We start from the raw sequence: 21,388 nt of genomic DNA, 5'->3' as shown, positions 1-21,388 counted from the left end.
AGGGCTCCGTAAACTTCACCAGACATTGCCAGGAGGTGAGGGGAAGGAAAGGCATGACACTAAAAAAAAGTTAAGAACCCCTGACCTAGACAAAAAGATGGAAGCAAAACAGGACCCGAGGAATTCTGTTTATCTACATCACACCACCAGACCCAAGGAATGAGTCTAGTCCTTCCCTGTTTCTTCACATTTTCCCACGTCTTGGCTCTTCCTTACTTTTGATTCAGACCAATTTCTTGATCCTCTTCTTAGAGGTGATGCCTCTGTTGGTTTCCAGCAGACTTCTTTTTCCCATGCATGCTCTCAGTCTTGCTACCTCTGCCCGCTCCAGTCTCGGCACCTGGACTTGGATCCACTGCCCTGCCTGCCCCCATGTTGCTGAGGAACACATATGTGACAACATATTCATGGCTCCATTAGCAATATTTGGTTGCCTGACATTTGGGGAGGCAGATCCTAGGTCCCCAGAGGAAGCAAAACTAGGTAACACCCATGGTGGACCCTTCCGACTACAATGATGGGTTTCTACCTTAGGTCTGATGTCCACCTTCCAGGCCTCCCTTTTTGAAAGCAGCCTTAGCCCTGTGAACAGCAGAATCTGCACCACAAACTAAAAAGCAAACCACACAGTACAGCCAAGTAAGACATTTCTAGAAGGTTTAGACAAGAGATGGCTTTAATTCAATAATCGCTTTCAGCTACAGAGATTCAGGTTTAAGGCATCTATCGAACAGAAAGGTCTCTGTTGTTGGCTAGCAGCTGCCGCTACGTTCTCATGATATGTACACTAAAGGTACAGCGCATAAACAGCCTCTCTCTACGTATATTTTAATAAGTGTTTGGCAACGACAGTTCTCATGACACACGAAACTACATTTAAATGCCTCTCCACTCCCTTCTCACACAGGGCACCCCTTCCACAGAGAACCAGTCATCCCTTGCACCGGAAATGTTTGTGGTTTAAAAAAAAGACATGCGTAAGGCAATGGCTATTAAAAAAAACACAATTAAAAAGTCTACATGAAGCCGACAGTCTCAGAATGTGCAACAGGAATATGGGACCATGTGAGACTGTGAGGGAGAAAAGAAAACCGATCATCTGCTTCAGCAGCAGGGAGCTGGTGGCCATTGTGATGAGAGTCCTGATACATCTATCAAAGTCCTTCAGTGTGATATGCCATTAGGGAAAGGAAGGGATGGGACAGAGACGGGAATCTACGATGGATGCTTTCACAACCACTTCTCACTGGAACATCTACAAAAGTCTGGGTTTTCTTTTTTTGGGGGGAAAAAAAAACAAACTTGGCTGCTTTCCTTTCCCTCTTCTTGGTCAGAAGGCAAGCACACAGGTTCAGTCGTTGCCTCCACATATCTTCAACAGGATCTTCCGGTAATCCCCAGAGGTATCTCCCTGGCCACAGAAACCAAAGGGACAAGTTAGGCAAGAGAAGCGGAACCTTGTTTCTTGATTTCCTCTTATTACAAGGGCCCCAATTCTGAGGGACCATCCCCCCAAGTCCCAGAAGGATCCTGCATGTACCAATGGAGCTAAGTATCATCTCCAGGGGGTAAAAGAGAGAGCCCTGGAGTCACTAAGAGTTTGTTTGCCAAGATTCTTGGGAGTTTGAAGGATTCCTGGTCATGCTAGGGGCAGACTGCAACATAGGACCAAACTAGCCCCCTGGCTATCCACTAGAACTATTCTGCCCATCTATACCTGCTCAAAGTTCAAATCTTTCTGGACCCAAGCAGTAAATCTGAACTAAGTGCCCAGAGAAATTTTTTTAATTACAAACCACATGTTCCCTGATAAATCGTGACCTGTCCCTTAAAACAAAGGGTTATACTACTGAGGAAGATAACTTAGAATGACGATCATTCCTTATTCTTGTTTAGCACTTTACAGGCTTATAAAAAGAACTTTTGTATGTTTTAAACCAATGGTCCCCAGCCCTTTCATGTAGGATTTATTTTCAAGGTCAAAATGAACCCCCACATAGTAGTACTTGTATTCTTGGTCAACACAACAAGGGCCTACAATGTTACCAGCATGGGAGCTCTTCTACCACTTCTCATTTTAGAGAGTCACCTATGACTAAAAAATTGTGGCTTACATCAATGACATCAGGGAAGACATAAATTTACTGGAAGAATTTCAACAAAATCCTTTGCATAATTACTGGACAGGGTTGAGAAATGGGTACCATGATTAAGTAAGTATAGTTAACAATGTCGTTCTTCCCTTTTGAATCTATCTTTTTGAGGTATTATTTATCAGCTATGACAGCCATTAAAACCAAGTATCAAAATAAACTGAACCTAGAAACAGACATTTGACTTTTCCCATCACAGTGTTCAATAATATGTTAAAATAGTGAAGTATATTTAATCACACTGTCCTCACTAAAAATATGACAAATGTTTTAACAAGAAATTAAATACTTTAAAATTTTAAAAAATTATAGTTTAGCCATATGACAAAGTACACTGGGTCATAAGAAATGATGAATATGAAGAATAGTGAGAAGTATGGGAAAACTCACATAAACTGATGCAAAATAGAGTAAGCAGAAGGGGGAAGACAATACACACAATGGCAAGAACATAAATAAAAGATTAAAAAAAGCCACAACTGAATAGGGATAGGGAGCAGTCACTTATTTGGAAATGAAGGTGATATATAAACAAAGTATAACAATAAAAGCTTTTTAAAGAGAGAGTCATCTGAGGTTCAGAAGAGTAAATGGATTATCCTGTATTTCAAAATTATTAAGTGTCAGAAACCCAAGTCCATCATTCAACACTTGCTCCAATCAGGCTGCTCTCTCTTCACCGTACCCCAACACAGCATAATCATTCCTGCCTCCAGTATGCTGCTTAGACTTTATCCCTCACCTGGAACACCACAGTTCCTCCTCATCCACTCCACCAAGTCAGATCCTCTCCATCCTTCAAGGCCTAGCTCTAGTCCTACCTCAAGTCCTGGGAAAGCCCTTCTTCAGCCACTTCCAACCTCACTGATCAGTGCAACCTTACTGCACAAGCAGGCCACACCAGAGTTTAGCTCTTAATTGTTTGAATACTTCATTCGTTTTATCACCTGTTCTGGGAATCATAGAAGAAGCTCGATAAATCCTTGGAGTGACTGCTCCTCACAACAATGAGCTCATGAAAGCGGCAGGAAAAGGATTACCCTATAATTGGAATGCAGGATGACCCAGTGGAAAGAACCACATTTGAAGCACAAGGATCAGGAGTCAGCTCCCAGCTCTGTTACTCACTACCTGTGCGAGCTTGGTAAATCACTTCACCTCTCTAGGGTTGGACTAGAGGACCTCAACGGTTGAAAGGTCTCTTTCAACTTCAAGGCTCTATGACTCAAATTCAATCCACTAGCAGACTGAAAAGACAAACTGATCATTAAAGATAAGAGTTCTTAGACTGGAACTGGAAAGGTCAATGAATCCCCTATGTGAGCAATTAATCAATTGACAAACAATATGGCAAAAGGTATGAGTTACTGATTGTCAACCTCAAAAGATTAGGGATGTTTCCCCACTGGATAATTTAAGTATTTAGTGATATGAAGAGTAGTCATTTTGGGAACTACAAAGTGCTGGGTGGGGACCCTGCTCTCAAGGAATTTATAGTCTTATTTAAAGAGACAAGGTATACATGATATCTGTATGGGGAACTGTAGGATACCAGAGTACTGTACATAATAACTAAATTGTGAAGTTTAGACCTTAAGTGAGTAGATTGAGAGGTAGAGTAAGCAAGAAAGAGCAAGAGAGAGAGAGAAAGAGAGAGAGAGAACACCATCTGCCCCAGTTAATTCCCCAACTGAAAACTCTTCCTTACCGTAATGTCATGGTATAGACTCTTGCCATAGAGCCTCTTATATTCAGCTCGGATGTCAAGCAGGTCAACCTCACTTCGAGACACCAAGATTCGGATGAGAGTCCTGTCTTTTGTTCCTGCTCCCTACAGAGTCACCAGAAAAACATGAATTAGTATCTTTTATCTCCCCCACTTAAAAAGGCTTAGGATATTTGGAAGTGGATTAATCTGATACGGAATATTCAGACTTCTACTCCCAGCCAGAGTGAGTTCTGCTGACTTCCCCTTTTTCTGAAGACGGCTTGACAGCTGCATGATGCGGAGAGTGACCATCATGTGGGGAGGATCTAGACTCTGGCCCACAGAGGGACACCTCCCCCGCCAGCTACAACTAATTCTTCCAGGTCCTCTCTGTAGACAATTATTAGGCTAAGGTGCCTTCTGTTCCAATGCCCAGCTATGGCTGTACTCAGCCGGCAGGGCTGTGGTTTCCTTGACGTTTCCTAGATGGAGTATTGATTAGTGCTTGATTGGAGTCTGGGAGACATGGGTTTGAACCCTGCCTCAGACACCTTGTGATTCTGGGCAAGTCACTTCATCTGTTTTATTTTCTTCAGCTATAAAACGGGGAATACTAACAGCACCTACCTCTGAGGGTCGTGAGTAAAGGAATTACTATTACTGCTGTTATAGCTGTGTGCAAAGAGCCTTAGAGCAGACGTACCCTCATTGCCTTGTTGAGTCTTTCCGCAAAGAATGCCGGAGTGTTTTTGAGGCACTTGACTGTAACAGAGAAACAAGGCTTAATTAGATTAGCAACGTATGCAGGAGGCTGAGAAACAGCAATTTAGACTGCTGGGAGGTCTCAAGCCTCTAAACCACTGTTTCTGCGGACATGGCACAAGGCCATTTGCTTCCACTCCTCCAGATTCTCATTTCCCATAACCCACCACAACGATCCCACAATCCCAGCTCCGTGGCTTCTTGAAATAAAGGTCATGCAGATGCCTCGATCTGAGCCCAACTTCTTATTCAGGAAGGCACTTGGCAACCAAACCAATGATGAATGGCAAAGGAAACAGAACATTTTATGTGTCATTCTAAAGGAACATGGATGTTCATGAAAAACCACTCAGGTGGAAGACAAGGTGAAGACACCAGCTACAAATGACATTCACACAGAAAAAGGCAGCAAAGTATGTGGAAGGGATATTCCAGAGATGCTTCCTCACTCAATAAGCCACATATACCACAGGAGAAACACAGAGAAATTAGTGGGGTTTACCCAGCGTGTGATCCAGAAAGCTTTGAAAAAAGCAAATTGAAAAGACAGACGTTATTTTTCCAAGTAGGCTTGAAAGGGCAATTTGTAGTGCCCTGAAGAGATAGTGCCATGTGGACAATGAGTGTAGAGGAGGACAAGAGCAGGGGAGGGGCTACGAGAGGCTTACTTTAGGGAAATGGGGTAGGGGTGGGGAGTGGTGCCATGCTTGGAAAAAGTCGATCGACTCACTTCATCTCAGTACAGTATGACTTGCCATCACAAGGAGTAGTCTTTCTGCTGACCAATAATTTAAGGGAGGTATTTTAAGAAGGCTTGGCAGGGTGTATGTGATTTCATTTCCTCTGGGAGATGAGCCCAGTGAGCCCTCCCCCATCCTCACTGCATTAATACCAAGCATGGACAATGTGCTGCGTATCTCCCAGAATGCTGGGTCATCTCCAGTCGTCCTGATCTATATCTGGCCACTGGACCCAGATGGCTCTGGAGGAGAGAGTGAGGCTAGTGACCTTGCACAGCCCTCCCTCACTTAAATCCAATTCACTTGCAAGTCATGGCATCACCTTCCTGATGTCATGGTGCTCTTCAAGAACGAAGGACAAACAACATCTTCCAGAACAAAGGTACAAATACAGTAACTTGGCTGCAAAGGACACAGCGAGACAAGACATGGACAGCCAGCCAAAGAAAAGGAATCAAACTTCCCTAACTTGGGTGGCAACATATTTAGTGATGAAACCCTTGGGATGGCCATCCCCACCCTCTTTTGTCCCTGGCACAAATGAGATCAGTTCAGAAAACTAGTTATTACTTTGAGATGCACAGCAGCTATTCTGGACATAGCAAGAAGGAGAAGTGACCTACTCCCTGACCTTTTAATGTGTAAGTTGGGCATGAGTTTCCCCTCTCCCATTTCCAACTCCCAGGCCTAATGTTTCTTGTTTTAGAAAGGCTCCCTCCTGCCTGCCCTGGGGAATCTCAAGGGGGACAGGCGCCTAACCCAAAAGGCAGATTCTATATTAGCTGACGATTCTCCCATCATCCCTGGAAGTTAAAGTCAGAAAGCTTAGCCTTGAGTGTGGCCAACCAAAGTCACCAGGGGTACATACCCACAGCCAGCATGCCCTGTTCCAAGTCTCCAGACATTTCCCGGCAGATGCTCTTCTCAATATCCCGGTTTGTCATCCGCTGGTACTCATTGAAAACTAGGGGAAGAGAGAGGACATGTGAGCATGAGCCTTTGCCTGGCAAGGTGAAATGCTGCCCAACCCTGACACTGACTCCCAGGGTGTCCTCCACTCTGTTCTGAGCCTTCAGAAACTGCCTTTGGTAACTACTCCATCCTTCAAACCTCTGTGCCTGCTGTTCTGCCTGCTGGAGGCTGCTCCTTACTCTCTGTTGTTATTCTAAATTCAGTTAAATTCAATGAACATATAGTGAATGCCTATTCTTTCCCAAGGCATCATGCTAGATGCTTGGGATACAGTGATGGAAAATAATATCCCTAACCTCAAAAAGCTTATCATCTAGTAAGAAGGACGATAACACTAAGATTCAAGAAATCAATTTCACAAGCACAGGACAGGGAGGGTGCAGTTAGTCAATTTGTCTGGAAAAAAAATTAAAAACTAGGGCATTTTAATGGACTGCAACATCAGCACAAGTCAGCAGTACAACATGGCAAACCAACCAATAAACAAAAAGCTAAGGTTTAGAATCCTACATTCCAGGAAAACAAGGCAAAAGTCCCTCCAACACAGACTGCATTCTAAGAATCATGCTGCGTTCTCTGCACCACAATTTAAGAACAGTGAAAAATGGGACTAAGACAATCAAGGACCAAGTCTATGGCACATGAGATCGGGGAGGGAACGGAGGACACTTATCCTAGAGATGCAAGATGCTTATGAGGGGGCACCTGAGGAGGACATAAAGCAATCTCATGTACCTGAAATGCTGTCACGGAAGATAGAGGAGGGAACGAGGTGGTGTAAAAGGAGCAATTTAGGTTTGGATACAAGGAAGAAATGGCCCCTAACTTATGCATCTCCCCAAACAGAATGTGCTGCTTTGGGACATAGGGGGGTCCCCTTCACCAGGTCTTCAAGTAAAAGCTGGATGACCACTTGCTGGAAGTTTGCAGCAGAGATTCTTTTTCAGCTATTGGTTGAAACTGGTGACTTCTCAGGCAGTGGTGTGAGAGCCACACCAAAGACTGGAGACCAATTAGAAGCTATTACAATAGCAAAGTAAATGTAACAGGGAGATATATGAGGGGTTGAACATGAGAGGAAAGGAGACTGTAAGAGGGTAAAGAAGAAAGGATGTAAGAGATAGCATAGAAGGGGAATTGACATAATTCAGCAACTGAATGGTTGAGTGGAGAGGGAAGATGATGATCAAGTCTTGTCCTCAGAACCCATTTCCTCCATTAAAGTCTTCTCGAGACTCTGCAGGCCATAAGGGCCTTTCTGCTCTGAACTTCTCCAGTGCTTATAACCAATATCATCCAGTCAGTACTTCTCTGCTGTTTCATGTGTTAGCCCCACTTCCTCAATTAGATTTTACCCTCAAGGCTGGGGACCTTCCTTGTCTTATCTCCCCCACAGAACCCAGCTCAAGATGGAGCACACAGGAAATACTAAGGGACTGGCAGAAGATGAGGGAGGGGGGTGTCTCTGGGGTCTAATACTCCGGAACCAGGCCAACTATGCCTCGGACCAATCTCTAGGTTGCAGCTTGTACATGTGCCTTCTCCCGCAAGGTTGTGACAACTTTTGGGGGCTCCTAATGTGTGAATGGTCAGCAAGTCAGGAGAACTGGGTCCTGGTCCTGTCCTTGTCCTTAATTAGCTCCGCTGAACCCTTGGCAAGCTGCTTCACCTTTCAAAATGGACGAGGCCAGAAAATCACCAAATTACTGTTTTAGCTTTGACATCTGAAATGATTGTATGTAGCTTTTAGTCAAAGAGACCCTCTTTCCAGTCCTGGTTGATCTCTTGAATTAGTTTCCTTTTTCTGCTTTTAATTTTAATCTGTTTTATTTTTAATTTATGGGATAAAAACGAGCATTTCCATAACCCAGTAGAATAGAAAAAAATGATTGCATGTGATACTGCAAATCTATTATATACAACTTGCTATTACTTTTAAATATGTAATAAAGTTATGGAGTAAATTTATTTATTTTCTTCTTTTTCCTTCCCTCCCCAACCCATTCCCTTGCCCTAGAGATAGCTACTGTTAGACAAAAATATGTATACATTGGATTTGTTCCTTTGGAGGTGAAAGCTTATTGTCTTGGGTGGAAGGGGATGATGCTACCTTAAGTGAGATGGCCCATTTTAAGTATCATCAGATAATCTTCCACTAGAGTAGGGGTTCTTAATGTGGGGTACACTTAACCCCCAAAAGGATAAGAGGGCAGATTTCAAGGTGAGGTGTCCTTGAACTTGGAAGGAAAAATTTATATCTTTAATTCAATATAATTGGTTTCCTTTATAGTCCTATGTGTTTTATGCATTGAAAAATATTACTTTGAGAAGGGGTCCGGTGGCTTTATCAGACACTATCAAAGAGGTTCAAGACCTTTTATTAAGAACTCCTGAACCACAGAGTGAAAAACAACCTTGGAAAGGCTTATACCTGACTATTCCCTCTCCCCAGATCCATCAGGGGATTCAGCTGTGAAGTAAGAAAATAGAATCTGTCTCCAGATGGCTCTAGGCTTCATTACCTGCTGTCAAGTGAGCTCGGCTCCTTGTGCACAGGATGGCATTGAACTTGGATTCATCAGTCCCCAGACGATTCTCTCCAGCTGCATACAGCTCCTGGCCAGAAGGGAAAATGGCAAAGGTAAGTAAGGCTCTTACACCGCAAATCTTCAACTCACCTTATTTCTAGGGAAGGAGGTGAGCCATGAAAACTCCATGGGTAACCTACCTGGGTACCTGAGAGTCAGATGGAAGTGAAAGGCATGGATACAGCAATCAAAGCAATGTCCAGTGCTACAGGGCATCGCTGCCAGAAGGCTGTCATCAAAGAGCTAGTGGGGAGCGGGAAGGGTCAAGGATTATGAAAAGAGGCAGAAAGGGAGGACCACCAAAGCCAAAGTGAGGCTGGCAGTGATGCAGCAGGGTCAGGTCTGAGACCCAAAGGGTACAGAGAAACCAATGAGAAGTCAGGTACTGGACAGGTCAAGGCAAGCAGGGAGTCAGGGAATGGGCAAACAGTCACAAGAGTCATTAAGAAGCTGCATATGCCTTTTCTGTGCTTCCAGGATTTCCTGGACAATCAAGGTCTGGAAGTGGGAATGTGTGCATTAGGTTGGGGTGATGGTGCGTAGGCAAACGAGGCTGAAGCAGGGAAGATAGGCTCTGGGATCGGGTTAAATACAGACTCTAAGCTATGCCTGAAGACCACAGACTCTTCCCCATCAATGAAGCAAAGAGCTCCACGCTAAGGGACAATCTAAGGTAATTTTAAAGAACATTGACCAGGGAGTTCAGGGTCTTGGGTTCTAATCCCAGACCTGACATTATCTATCAGTGAGACCTTGGGCAAGTAACAACCTCACAGCTCGGTGGGATTGGAAAGAATCACAGAATGGCAGTGCTAGCAGGAACCTTAGGTCACATAGTGCAATCTGCTCTCTAATGCAGGGGGACCTTCTCTACAATATTTCCAACAAACGACCACTAGGCCTTTCTCAAACACATCCAGGTTGGTGGTGGGGGTGGGGGAGCTTGGTAGAGTAGCTATTGAGGGAAATATCACTAAAGCTAGCAAAAAAAAAAAAAATTCAGTTCATCCCCACTCCCTGCCTTGGAAAAATCAGAGTTAACCCTTACAAAACCTAAGAAAAAGAATGAGTCAACATGTATTTGTCACAAAGGTTTGCTTTTTCTTTTTTCTTTCTCAGGACAGGACAGGAAGGAGATAAAAGGCAAAAGGAATAAATATTTGATAACTTAAAAAAGAAAGGACATGAGTCACTTTGGGTGCCCACTAGCGTGGCTAGCTACTAACCTGGGCATCTCTTTGAGCCAGGGACATATCCACATGTGTGCTTTCATCTCGGTTTCCCTGGAACAAAAGTTCAATTTGTTAAGTCCACAGCTTGGTGTGTCCCATCACGGAGGGTCTGGGGAGAGGTAAATGCCCATGTCACTCCTATCCTGCCTGAGAACCCAGAGAGGTGACTCCTGAAATGTTACCTGAGCAAGTGAGATCAGAAGTCTCTGGAAATGTCCTGATGTGTCACTTCTAATGGCTTCCTCCAAAGTCTTCTTGAATTCTGAAAGTAAAAAAGATGTTGAAGAAGTCTTCCCAGCCCCAGAGCAGGACTGACCTGCCAATGGACAGAAGGGCCCAGGTCGACATTGTGGTTTTAGGGTGGCTGCTGTGAAATTATGAAAGCTACCAGCTATGTAATGTGTGATGTGTGATGGATGGGCCTTGCAACTGCAGTGAATGGCAGGGATTTATGGATGGATGGATGGATGGATGGATGGATGGATGGATGGATGGATGGATGGGTGGATGGATGGATGGCTGGCTGGCTGGCTGGATGGATGGATGGATGGATGGATGGCTGGATGGATGGATGGATGGGTGGACAGATGGATGGGATTAGAGTTAGGAGGAAGGAGCCCTGAAGGGAATAAGGTCGACATTGAGGTTTTAGGGTGGCTGCTGTGAAATTATGAAAGCTACCAGCTATGTAATGTGTGATGTGTGATGGATGGGCCTTGCAACTGCAGTGAATGGCAGGGATTTATGGATGGATGGATGGATGGATGGATGGATGGATGGATGGATGGATGGATGGGATTAGAGTTAGGAGGAAGGAGCCCTGAAGGGAATAAGGAAAAGGAAAATAGATTACATCGGGGATAAAAGGCCACTGGGTCAATTCACCAAAGGAAACCCCATTATCAAGTATGTATGTATTCATGGAAACACTGTAAGTGACCAGGGCAGAACCTGCCAGGCCAGTCTAACCTGTTTTGTAGGCCCTGTTGATTTCTCGGATGTGCTCATTGCTGCGAGAGGCGAGGATCTCAATGAGGCACGCTTCATCGGTGCCAACGCCCTGTATTGGGGGGGAGAAGTAAGCAATCACAAACTACTTAGCAAGAGTCCACTTTTTGAAGAGAGCACAGGCAAGACATTGAGGCATGGTAATTACTCCTGGCTCCCCGGGAAATGAAAAAAAAAATGCTGCAATGAATACATCCTTACTGTTTTAGGAAGACAAAATGAAAGGCTTTCCTAAAGACCCTTGTTACCTAGACTGGAGCAAGCTAAACTTCCTTTCCATAATCTGAGGACTTGCCTATGAATAAGAGAGATCTAAGACAGAAGGAAGAAAATGATAAAAACTCTGGGTGGGCTGTGGACCACCCACTCCCTTTATCCTCAAGAAGGTTCACAATCACCTCTCCTGGAGGTGTTAGACATTCACCTGTCAGGAGGCAGGGGGGCTCAGTCAGGTGCTCGCTCTCTCTCATAGTTGCTGCTAAGGTTGTAGGATTCTCTAATTCTGTGATCATTACAGTTGACAGGCCCCCTAGACATGACCTAGTCCTCCTTTCTTGGGTGGACAATACTGGGAGGGTTCTACATTAGCACTTCTCTCCCATCCGTAGGCCAGAAGATGTACAAGGCGGAGGAGAGGGAAGGTGATGTCAACTTCCTGGGGCCCAGAACTTTGCATAGTGTCTTATACATGTTGTTCAGTTGTGTCCAATTCTTCATGACCCTATTTGGAGTTTTCTTGGCAAAGATAGTGTGGTAGTTTGCCATTTCCTTCTCCAGCTCATTTTACAGATGAGGAAACTGAGGCAAATGGGGTTAAGTGACTTGCCCAGAGTCACAGAGTTTCTGAGGCCAGATATGAACTGAGGAAGATGAGCTTCCTGACTCCAGGCCCAGAACTACCCACAGTGCAAACTAGCTGCCTTACAGGCAGCAGATGATCAATAAAGGTTTGTTGATTTCATTAGCAAGTCTAATTCTGTTCTGGGAAGAAGCTGACTGGAGATGGAAGAGAGATTAGTTTAGGTCTGCTCAGGCCAAAAGTCAGGTGAGTATGACATCACAAAGCATGAAGAATTGCTCCCTTCTGGGTTATCTGTACTCTTCCTGTGGAAGAAAAAGGAAGGTAGGGTCTCCTCACCTAAATGTCTTTAAAAGCAGTGGGAGGTGGAGCCGGCCATAGTCACTCCCGGACCAAGTGACTGAGGTAAAGGCAGATAATTCTTATCCAGCCTGACACAGAGCTGCTCCCTGAACATTAGCCCTCTTCTCCAGTCCTTGCTTGAGCTTGCTGGTTTGGACTGCTTCAGCCTCTGACCTTGGGCCTGACCTTTCTTCACACCTAAATGCCAGTTCTCTATCTCAGCCTGCACAGGAGTTTCAGGACCACAAACCTCCCAGGGAAAAGTCCAAGCCTCAAAGTGGATAGATCCCCCTTCAGTCACAGACTGAGACAACCTGACACAGCGCTCATTGACTAACCACCCACCAACCTTGATGGCATCCTTTATTTCATAGACGTCATAGAGGACCGGCGTCTTCATCATAGCCAGGATGGCCTTCTCGAAATTCCCTGAGAGTTCTGATTTGAGATCCTTGATCAGGTCCTGGTTGGAGAGGAAGCACAGACAGACAAAAAGTCAGAAACACAGTATTGCAACAGCATCACAGATGAGGAATTGGAAGGGACCCCTCTCAGAAGCTGACACTGGCCTTGGGACATAGAGTGGCTTGCCCAAGGTCACACAGGTAGAAAGCATCAGATGTAGGATTTGAACCCAGATCTTTTGACTACAATCAGTGCTTCTCCCTATAACATACCCTAGCTCCCAACTGCCCCAACTTCCAAAACATTGACTCACACCCTCTACTTCTCTAAAAAATCACTAGATATGAGGTTGAAAGGAATAATAACTTGAATTTTTGTGTGTTCAAAAGCTTTTGTTCTGTATTCAGTTGTCACAAAAAGTGTATGAGGTCAGTACGGCAGATACTAATGGCCCAGTCTAACAGGTGAGAAAACTGAGGACCAGAGAAGTTAACAGACCTTAATCTGGGAAAATGGTTAAGCAGGTAAACCTTATCCAGGCATCCACCCTGCTTTTCCTCAGGGTAAGATCTCAGATGAGATAGTATTTGTAAAAGTGCTTCGTGCAATGCCTGGAATACAGCAGAAACTTAACAAATGCTTATTCCTTTCCATTTCCCCCTGCCCTTTTGGTCCCCCTCTTTGTCTTCACTACTCATTGGCACTCTGCTAGAGCAGGGGGCAAGAAGCAGAGAAGCCGTGAATTCAAAGTGGCCCAACATTCGCAACACTTTTCTCATAAAGGCAATGGCTTTAGAGATATAAGCTAATATACGTAAAGCACTATGTAAATGTTAACTATCATTATTTCTGCCTTTGCGTTATTCCCTCCATACCTTGCACAGTGCCTGGCATACAGTAGGCACTTAATAAATGCTTGAATTGAAGCGAATTGCTATTAGCTACCATACAGAGTCAAACTTTCATCTAATCAAGTCAAAAGAGAAGAGGGTCCACCAATAGGGTGGGAAGATGCACTAAATGATCTCTAAAGTCACTAAACTTTTATGTGCTTTTAAGAAAGGGAAGATATACACACATACATACACACATACACACACATACACACACACACACACACACACGTATATGTTTATATGTGTATCTCTACCTAGCCATCTATTCACCCGCCATCCACCCATCCATCCACCCATCCACCCACCCACCCATCCATCCATCCATCCATCCGTCTATGCCATATTTGAAGAAAAACATCAAGGGAATCGAAATGATGTCTTCAGATTCCTAGTCCAATGCCTTTCAGTTCCACCATCAAAGCATCATGGACTCATGCAGTTTTCTTTCAGAGGTACCAGACACTCAATTCAAATTAAGTGCTACTACCTGAGAGACCATTGGTGCAGCAAGCAAAATGAATTAAATACCAAGAGTCCGAAATGGGGATCATTCCCATAACCATGGCCCCGACCCTTTCCCCAGGCCCCAAGAACAATAGGGATGAGCAGAAAGATTAGCTGGGAAGGGAGGCTCCCACATCCATACAAGTCCTGGATAACGAGTAATGCTGGGTTTCTGGAGGCCCTGGTGCCTCTGTGTTTTCTCCAGACTTGCCTTCCCATATGCTGTTTTGAAGGAAAGAAGGATCTGCTGCCTCTGCTTGTTGGAGCGACTTCCAAGGCAGTCGATGATGGCCTGTTCATCAGTCCCTAGGAGAGAAAGGAAGAGGCTGTGAGCTGGTCAGGGGGCACGTGACATTTGTGCAGATACAAAGGAACTAGTGAGAGCTTGTGTTACTCGTTCACCTCATCATTTGGACTTCCACCTTTCCATCACACACAGCAACCTGAATCCAAACTTTCTCCTTCCTTGTTGACCCTAGCCCATGTCTTCATCATCAGAAAGGTCTCCACCTTCCATCTTATGTCCACCCAACCTGGGCCACCCAGGACACTCACCAAATCCTTTCATAGCTTTCCGCAAGACTTCTGCATCCCTCAGGGGATCAAAGTTGGGAGCATCCGGCATGGTGCCTCGTTTTCCAAACTAACCAAAGAGAGAGAAAGAGGTTAACAGGCTTCTCAAGCCTCTCAACTCACGAGGCTGGACACAGACACAAAGTCTCCAGGAATACCTAAGGCAGAACCTTGCCCTCAGTGAATGTTTGCAGTAGTGGAATGTGTGCTTGCTTTGGGGTCAGAAGATGTGGGTTCAGACTCTACTTCTGTCGCTTCATGGCAGGCCCAGAGAAGAGAAGTCACACAGCTGGCAAGTGTCAAAATTGAAACTTGAACCCAGGTTTCCTGACTCCACATCCATCTCTCTTTCTCTGACTCCCCATTTGATATCATATTTTAAGGCTGAATTGGCAAAATGGAACACATTCAGCAGAGGACAACCAGAACGGTGAATTGTCTGGAAACCATGTTCTGTGAAGTAAGATCAAGGAAGCCTGCAGAAGAGACTGGGGGAAGAGGAAAGGGTTACTCTCTTTGAATATCACCTGTGATGGAGGGACAGCTGGGGTGACTGAGCCTGAGAATCCAGGGTAGGCTGGCATCGGGTGCTGCTGCCCAGGTGGCGGCACTGGCTGCTGGGAAGGCGGTGGCATTGGGTGCTGCCCTGGATAGGTCATTGGCTGCTGACCAGGATAGGCCCCTGGAGCCTGCTGCCCAGGAGGTGGCATGGGTTGGCCTGGCACAGGGCCCCCAGGGAATCCTGGGTAAGCTGGCATTCCTGAGGGTGGGTTTCCTCCAGGAGGTGGGTACATTCCATAAGGAGGCACTGGTTGCTGGGCAGGAGGAGGCTGCCCAAACCCCCCCGGAGGAATGGGTGGGAACCCTCCTCCAGGCGCTCCAGGGTACATATTTGGCATGTTGGCTCCCCCAAACGTCCCTGATATGTTAGAAGCCTGAAAAAGCAAAAGCAGAGTAAAAACATCACAATAGAGGAGTGATTTCAAAAAACACACAGCCTCAAAAAACCATTCCCCATAAAAGCTTAAACCATTGCCAAATAGAGTAAGCCTAGCCTGAGAGCTATTGGTAATTATCACAGCGCTCCCCACACCCTTCCCTCTTTTTTGAGGCTGATTCTCATGAGCTCACACTTGATAATCGGGGAGAAGTCGGGGTGTTCTTTGCAAAGCCCAGCTCTCTGAAAGGCCAGCTCTCCTCCCACTCCAGCTGGCAGCTGTTCTCACTGGGCCAAAGACAGGATCTCAAAGTCAAGGAGGCCACCTTAGCCTAGCTTCTGGAGGTTTATAAGACAGACAGACAGACAGACAGACAGACAGACACACACACACACACACACACACTTTACAAAGCCCTAAAGCCTTTTTTGACTTCTCTATCCCGCACAAATGTCTCCCTCCTGTGAGTAGTTAGTACCATTCAGTTTAGCATTTAATTATTTCTAATCAATATTTCTAGCTAACATTTACATCTCACATTACTCAGACACCCCCCCTCCACTGTCCCTTCCTTCATTCAATGAAGATCTGTCTCTTCTTGAAAACAAAACCAACCTCTCATCTTGTTCTTTTGTCTCTTCAAATAAGACTAAGTTCTTCAAAGGAGGAACAACATCTTTTCCTTTTTTTATATCCCCCTCCCCCCCCCCACCAAAAAAAAAACCCAAAGGTTTTTCCATTTCTTGGAAATGGAAATGTCTCTCTTTCCTCCTCAGACCGAAAGGACAAATAGTCTAATGCTATCTGTGTGACCTTGGATAAGTCACTTAAAATCTCTCTAGATCAAGGATCCTCTAAGATCCCTACAGGTACAGCACAAAGATGCTTTAGCTCTCTTGAGTTATGACAAACATTTCTCACAAACAATCCAAATACACACCCCAGAAAAACAGGTGTTCAATCAACATTTGCTGACTGAATGACACACAAAGTCATGGACCCAAATGCACAAGAACATTTTCCCCCCTCCTGCCAAAATAATCCAATCCTCTATCATTTCTCCCTGAAGGAGCAAGACTTACCATTCCTGAAAGATAATCCTGGTTGAACTGCCCAGCATAGTTGGCCACACTGTCCAGCCCAATTGGGGGCATGCCGGCAGGGGGGTAGGCTGTCCCTCCCCAGGCATTACCACCTGAAATACAACAGCAAACACTGTCAAACTAGGCCTAACCCCTCTGCTGCTGTCCAAAGCTGAAAACTCACCAAAAGGACAGGCCAAGAAAAGGAAGGCAAAGAACAGAAAAGCCCCCATAATGAGCCCTGCCCTCCCTCCCCAGGTTAAGAGGGCAAGCAACCCTCTATAGGAGTACAGTATAAAGAAACCCTGGCCCTCAAAGAAACATTTCCCAAACTAAGCTTTAAAAACTTATAATGTAAAAAGAATATTCTCCCAATAGGAAAAGAGAGACAGATAAGAGTTTCCTTCCATATAAACAAGGATCTAGGCTAAAAACTGGTCAGAGAGAGAGATGCATGCTAATAAACTGGAGGCGTATCGATGGACAACTCCAGCCTGGATTAGGCTCAGTCTTGCTAATGAGGCAAGCAGGGGATGTGCACATCTAGAGGCCTTGTTAGCGTGGGTATCCTCCAGTTTGAAAACGAATCCCTCCCCGTTATATGTTCTTATACAATAACAGGATTATAGGAATTAGAACTGGAAAAACCAAAAGAATAAGAACAAATGAAAAATGCATTTTATAGTATTGATTATGTACCAGGTACTACTCCAACCCCTGAATTTTAGACAAGAAGCCAAAGACCCTTGAAGGTAGAGTGACTTGCCAATGGTCACACAGGTGTGAGTAGCAGAACAGGGATTTTTGAAATTTGAACAACTACTTCCTCCAAGAAGCCTTTCTTGATTTTCTCAAAAAAAAAAAAATTACATCTGTCCCATACTTAATAATCTGTGAACGTCCTGAATCTTCCCAATAAACTGTAAGTTCTTTGAAAGCAAGGACTATTTATTTTATTTTTGTATTTGTAGCCCTGGCATCAAATAGAGTACCTGGCACATAACAGCAGTCTGATAAATCCTTGCTGACTGACTACACACAAGAGCACTTGGGGCACAAATTCACCATTATACTCTCTGTTCCACTCTTATTTCCCCCACTAATGAACCATTTATATTATAGTTAGGGAGCTCTATCTAACAAGGAAAGCCATCTCTGTTTCTGTTCAGCCCTGCAGAAAAGTAGGTGCTTAATAAATGCTCACTGTGACTTTTGCTTATCACACGTCAGGCTATAGAAGCCAACTAAAATGAAAAATTAATCCATTATGTAAATATTTATACTATGATATGGATAGCTTTAAAAACAAAGAGAAATTATCTTAAGAGCCCCCCTAAATTAAGTTGCTCATTCATTCTAAGGTATTATTTCCCAGTCTACTGGTCTTGGGTTTCTGTAACTCCGGCGGCTGCCCACCTGCCAAATGTCCAGCTTCCAAAAATCATGTGATTTCCCACACCAAGTCTAGAAATAAATATCTGGAAGGATGTGGAAGGGGATGGGGGGAAGAATTTGGACCTGTGACTTCACTGGTAGGGAATGCTGAGTGTGGAGACTCCTTCAACTGAACCAGACTGGCACCGGCTTCCTTTGAGGCAAGGTGAAGTACTGTGTGTCAGAGGGAAGATGAACCCAGGTCTTCCTGGCTCCAAGGCTGATTCGCAATCCCCTGTGCCACACTGTATACCTCAAATCTAGACTCAGAGATGTGTCTGAAGTTTGAGTAGGGCTTGCTGTCTCTATAAGAACCACAGTACTTAAGAGTATAAGTTTCTAGTATTCTTCAAGGAGTTTAATATCAAGGATTTTTTAATTGCGTAGCTTCTTTTGAATAGAGAACGATATATTCAGAGAATTTAAAAGATATCTTGATGAACACTGTTGGTATTTCTGTTGTTGTTGGTCAGTGGTCTTTCAGTCATGTCTGACTCTGTGTGTGACCCCATTTGGGGTTTTCTTGACAGAGATACCAGAGTGGTTCGCCATTTCCTTCTCCAGCTCATTTTTGCAGACGAGCAAACTGAGGCAAACAGGGTTAAGTGACTTGCCCAGGGTCACACAGCTAGTAAGTGTCTGAGTATCTAACACTTTACCAAACCAAATTTGATGTTTCCCCCTTTAAAGCAAATCATTTTTAAAAGTTTGCTCTACTCTGAAAAAGGGTATCTAGGGGACAATGCTTTTTCTTCCAGTGGAATCTATAACCAATTTTATGAGGAAAATCAGAAAAGTGTCATTTAGTAGAAAGCACACCTTGCTTGAATCTATTCTTTGTAATGCTATGTGAAATCCAATATTTACTGAGAGCCTCACCCACGTCTCTGCCAAACCAGTGCTTCACAAGATCATGACACCCTTTCTCTTGAAAATGGCCAGGGTCTAAATCTTTTATCTATCCTCAGTATGTTGTTTTCTTCTTAAATGTAAAAGCAAAAGAGCTGGGTTAGATTTAAAAAAACAACAACCCATCAATGGAAGCTTTTAAAGGTGTTACTAGTTCTAGCCTAAGTTCTATTAACAAAGCTGTGTCTCTGTGCTCTTGAGTAATGGGATCTTTACGGGGCCTTTATAGGGCTTAGTTAGCTCAGTCAGGCAGCTTGTGCTGCTTTCCAGGAGAGGCATTTCTAACCCCCATCAGCTGTCAAGGAGCCAAGCAATCTCAGCGTTGGAAGAAGACATCAGTGGCAACCTGGTCCAATCACTGGCCTTTGCAGCCCTTCACCACCCTGCTGACGCTCCTCTGCACACTCTCCACCTAAAATGTCACAGCGCTCAGCTCTTCCTGAGCTTAATGTTATGGAACAGGTGAGTCACCAAAACAAGTACTCATTCATTCATTCCACTGAGCAACAAACCCCATTCTGTGCCATTTGTTGTTTAACGCCTATAATGGATCCACCCAAGATGGAGGTCTATACACGGAAAAAAAAAAAAAGACCCATCATCGGCCATTATTACAGCAAATAGACAAGCCGTATCTCCTCATAGGGTTCAGCATCCTCAACTGAGGACGATCAGGAGTTTGGAGAGGATCATCTCTAAGGTCCGTCTCAATTATGAAATTTCAAGATTTTAAAATCCCAGGCAATGGAACGGTGCCCAGAAAGATGTTCAGAGTTCCACGTTGGGACGGAGGCAGCTGGTGCCGTGTTGTCTGCTTTCTCACCTACCCTAGCAAGCCAATACCACGAGAGGGATGCGCACAAGGTCACTATCTCTATTTCCCCCCCTTTTCATGGGTTCCCTGGTGTTTCCTTTCTGACTGATGACTGAGCTGTATTCCAGGAAAAAACAGTAGAGGGAAAAGACTTAGATCCTGGGAATCTGAATAGGGCAAAGAGTAGTTTTCACCTTTTATGGAAAATAAATATCAGGTACCCTGCAATCGATGTTTGGGGATGAGCCAAACCTCTGCAAACTGTTAACAGGTCTGCCCCTTGCCCACCTGAGTTTGTGTTATAGTCTTTCTCAGGGAGGGTGTGAAAACTGGAAGGAGGGCTTTGTTCCTACTCTGTGGTGAGTATTTAATAAATGCTTGCTCGTCCATCCATCCGTCCGTCCGTCCGTCCATCCATCCATCCATCCATCCATCCATCCATCCATCCATCCATCTCTAGACACAGGCCCTGGGAGAATGAATCTGCAGGGGCATTACAACTAACACATCATGTCCCGCTTTCCATGGGAAGGTCTTCTTGTCATCTCAGAGGGTGGCACAGTCATCCAGCAAACGGCACACCCAGACTTGCGCTGCTTCCGTCCAGTGGACCCAGGGACAGAAAAGGGAATAATATTCTCCTCCTCAGGGTTTTCGTTCCATCCCTCTGTCTCTGAGTGGGTGAAGAATGTTGCCAAACACCTTTGGTCTGGTTTCCCTTTTTTGGGGGTTGTTGTTCACAACTCCCCACCCCCATTTCCTGCCCCCCTCGGTTTTGTCCTTCTATGCATCCTTTCCCCTGTCTGCTACACCTCGATATCCACTCACTGCGTATGTGGTGGTGATGGGGGAAAGGGCAAGGGGAGAGAATATTGAATTGCTACTGAAGAACGTGGAGAACCCACACGCCCTTACCTGGGGGAGGTGGCGGATAGCCCCCTCCGGGGGGAGGATACCCTGGATAGCTCATCGCTTAGACCTGAAACGAAAAGAGAAAAAATGTTAAGTCTAGTTTTCCCCCACTTTTGCCCAATGACCCTTCAAGGAGGAAAAAGTCACATTTTTGGCGTAGCCATATATATACGTAGTCTTGTTTCATTTGTGCTGTTGGCCATTTTAAATAGCATTTGGAAGAAGCTAGATGGTGCAGTAGATAGAATGCTGGGTCTGGAGTCAGAAAGACCTGAGTTCAAATTCTGTCTCAGACACTTAACAAGCTATGTGCTCCTGGGTAAGTCACTTAACCTCTGCTTGCCTCAGTTTCTATAAGATGGGGATAATAATAGCCCCTACCTCCCAGGACTGTTGTCGGGATTGAATAAGTTAGTATTTGTAAAAGGCTTTGCAAATCTTAGAAAAAAAAAGAACTATGTCAATACGTGCTGTTCTTATCTTTACCATGTTGCTAGCCGTGGCAAACTAAGATGTCCCTCTGCTAGGGATGAGCCTGGACAGAAAAAGAAGCTAACTGTGAATTCCTGGGTTCACCCTCACATCTAACACATATCATATAATGTCCCCAGATAGGC

At 44.7% G+C, this 21,388-nt stretch overlaps 1 protein-coding gene across 1 annotated transcript; it reads right to left on the bottom strand.

The window, feature by feature from the left end:
• Positions 1-653: 653 nt before the first annotated feature.
• ANXA11 (annexin A11) lies at positions 654-20,841 on the bottom strand. Its single transcript, XM_036735457.1, has 14 exons — positions 20,775-20,841; positions 16,703-16,815; positions 15,210-15,617; positions 14,665-14,752; positions 14,321-14,415; positions 12,654-12,767; positions 11,125-11,215; positions 10,338-10,417; positions 10,150-10,206; positions 8,858-8,951; positions 6,232-6,327; positions 4,565-4,623; positions 3,862-3,984; positions 654-1,411 (listed from the first exon to the last, which is right to left on the bottom strand). The coding sequence occupies exons 1-14, from the start codon at positions 20,827-20,829 to the stop codon at positions 1,352-1,354; spliced, it is 1,533 nt and encodes a 510-aa protein (XP_036591352.1). The 5' UTR covers positions 20,830-20,841; the 3' UTR covers positions 654-1,351.
• Between the last annotated feature and the right edge of the window lie 547 nt (positions 20,842-21,388).

The sequence above is a fragment of the Trichosurus vulpecula genome, chromosome 8 (assembly GCF_011100635.1).
Source record: "Trichosurus vulpecula isolate mTriVul1 chromosome 8, mTriVul1.pri, whole genome shotgun sequence".
NCBI classification, from domain to species: domain Eukaryota; kingdom Metazoa; phylum Chordata; class Mammalia; order Diprotodontia; family Phalangeridae; genus Trichosurus; species Trichosurus vulpecula.
This window is presented reverse-complemented; position numbering and strand designations above follow the sequence as displayed.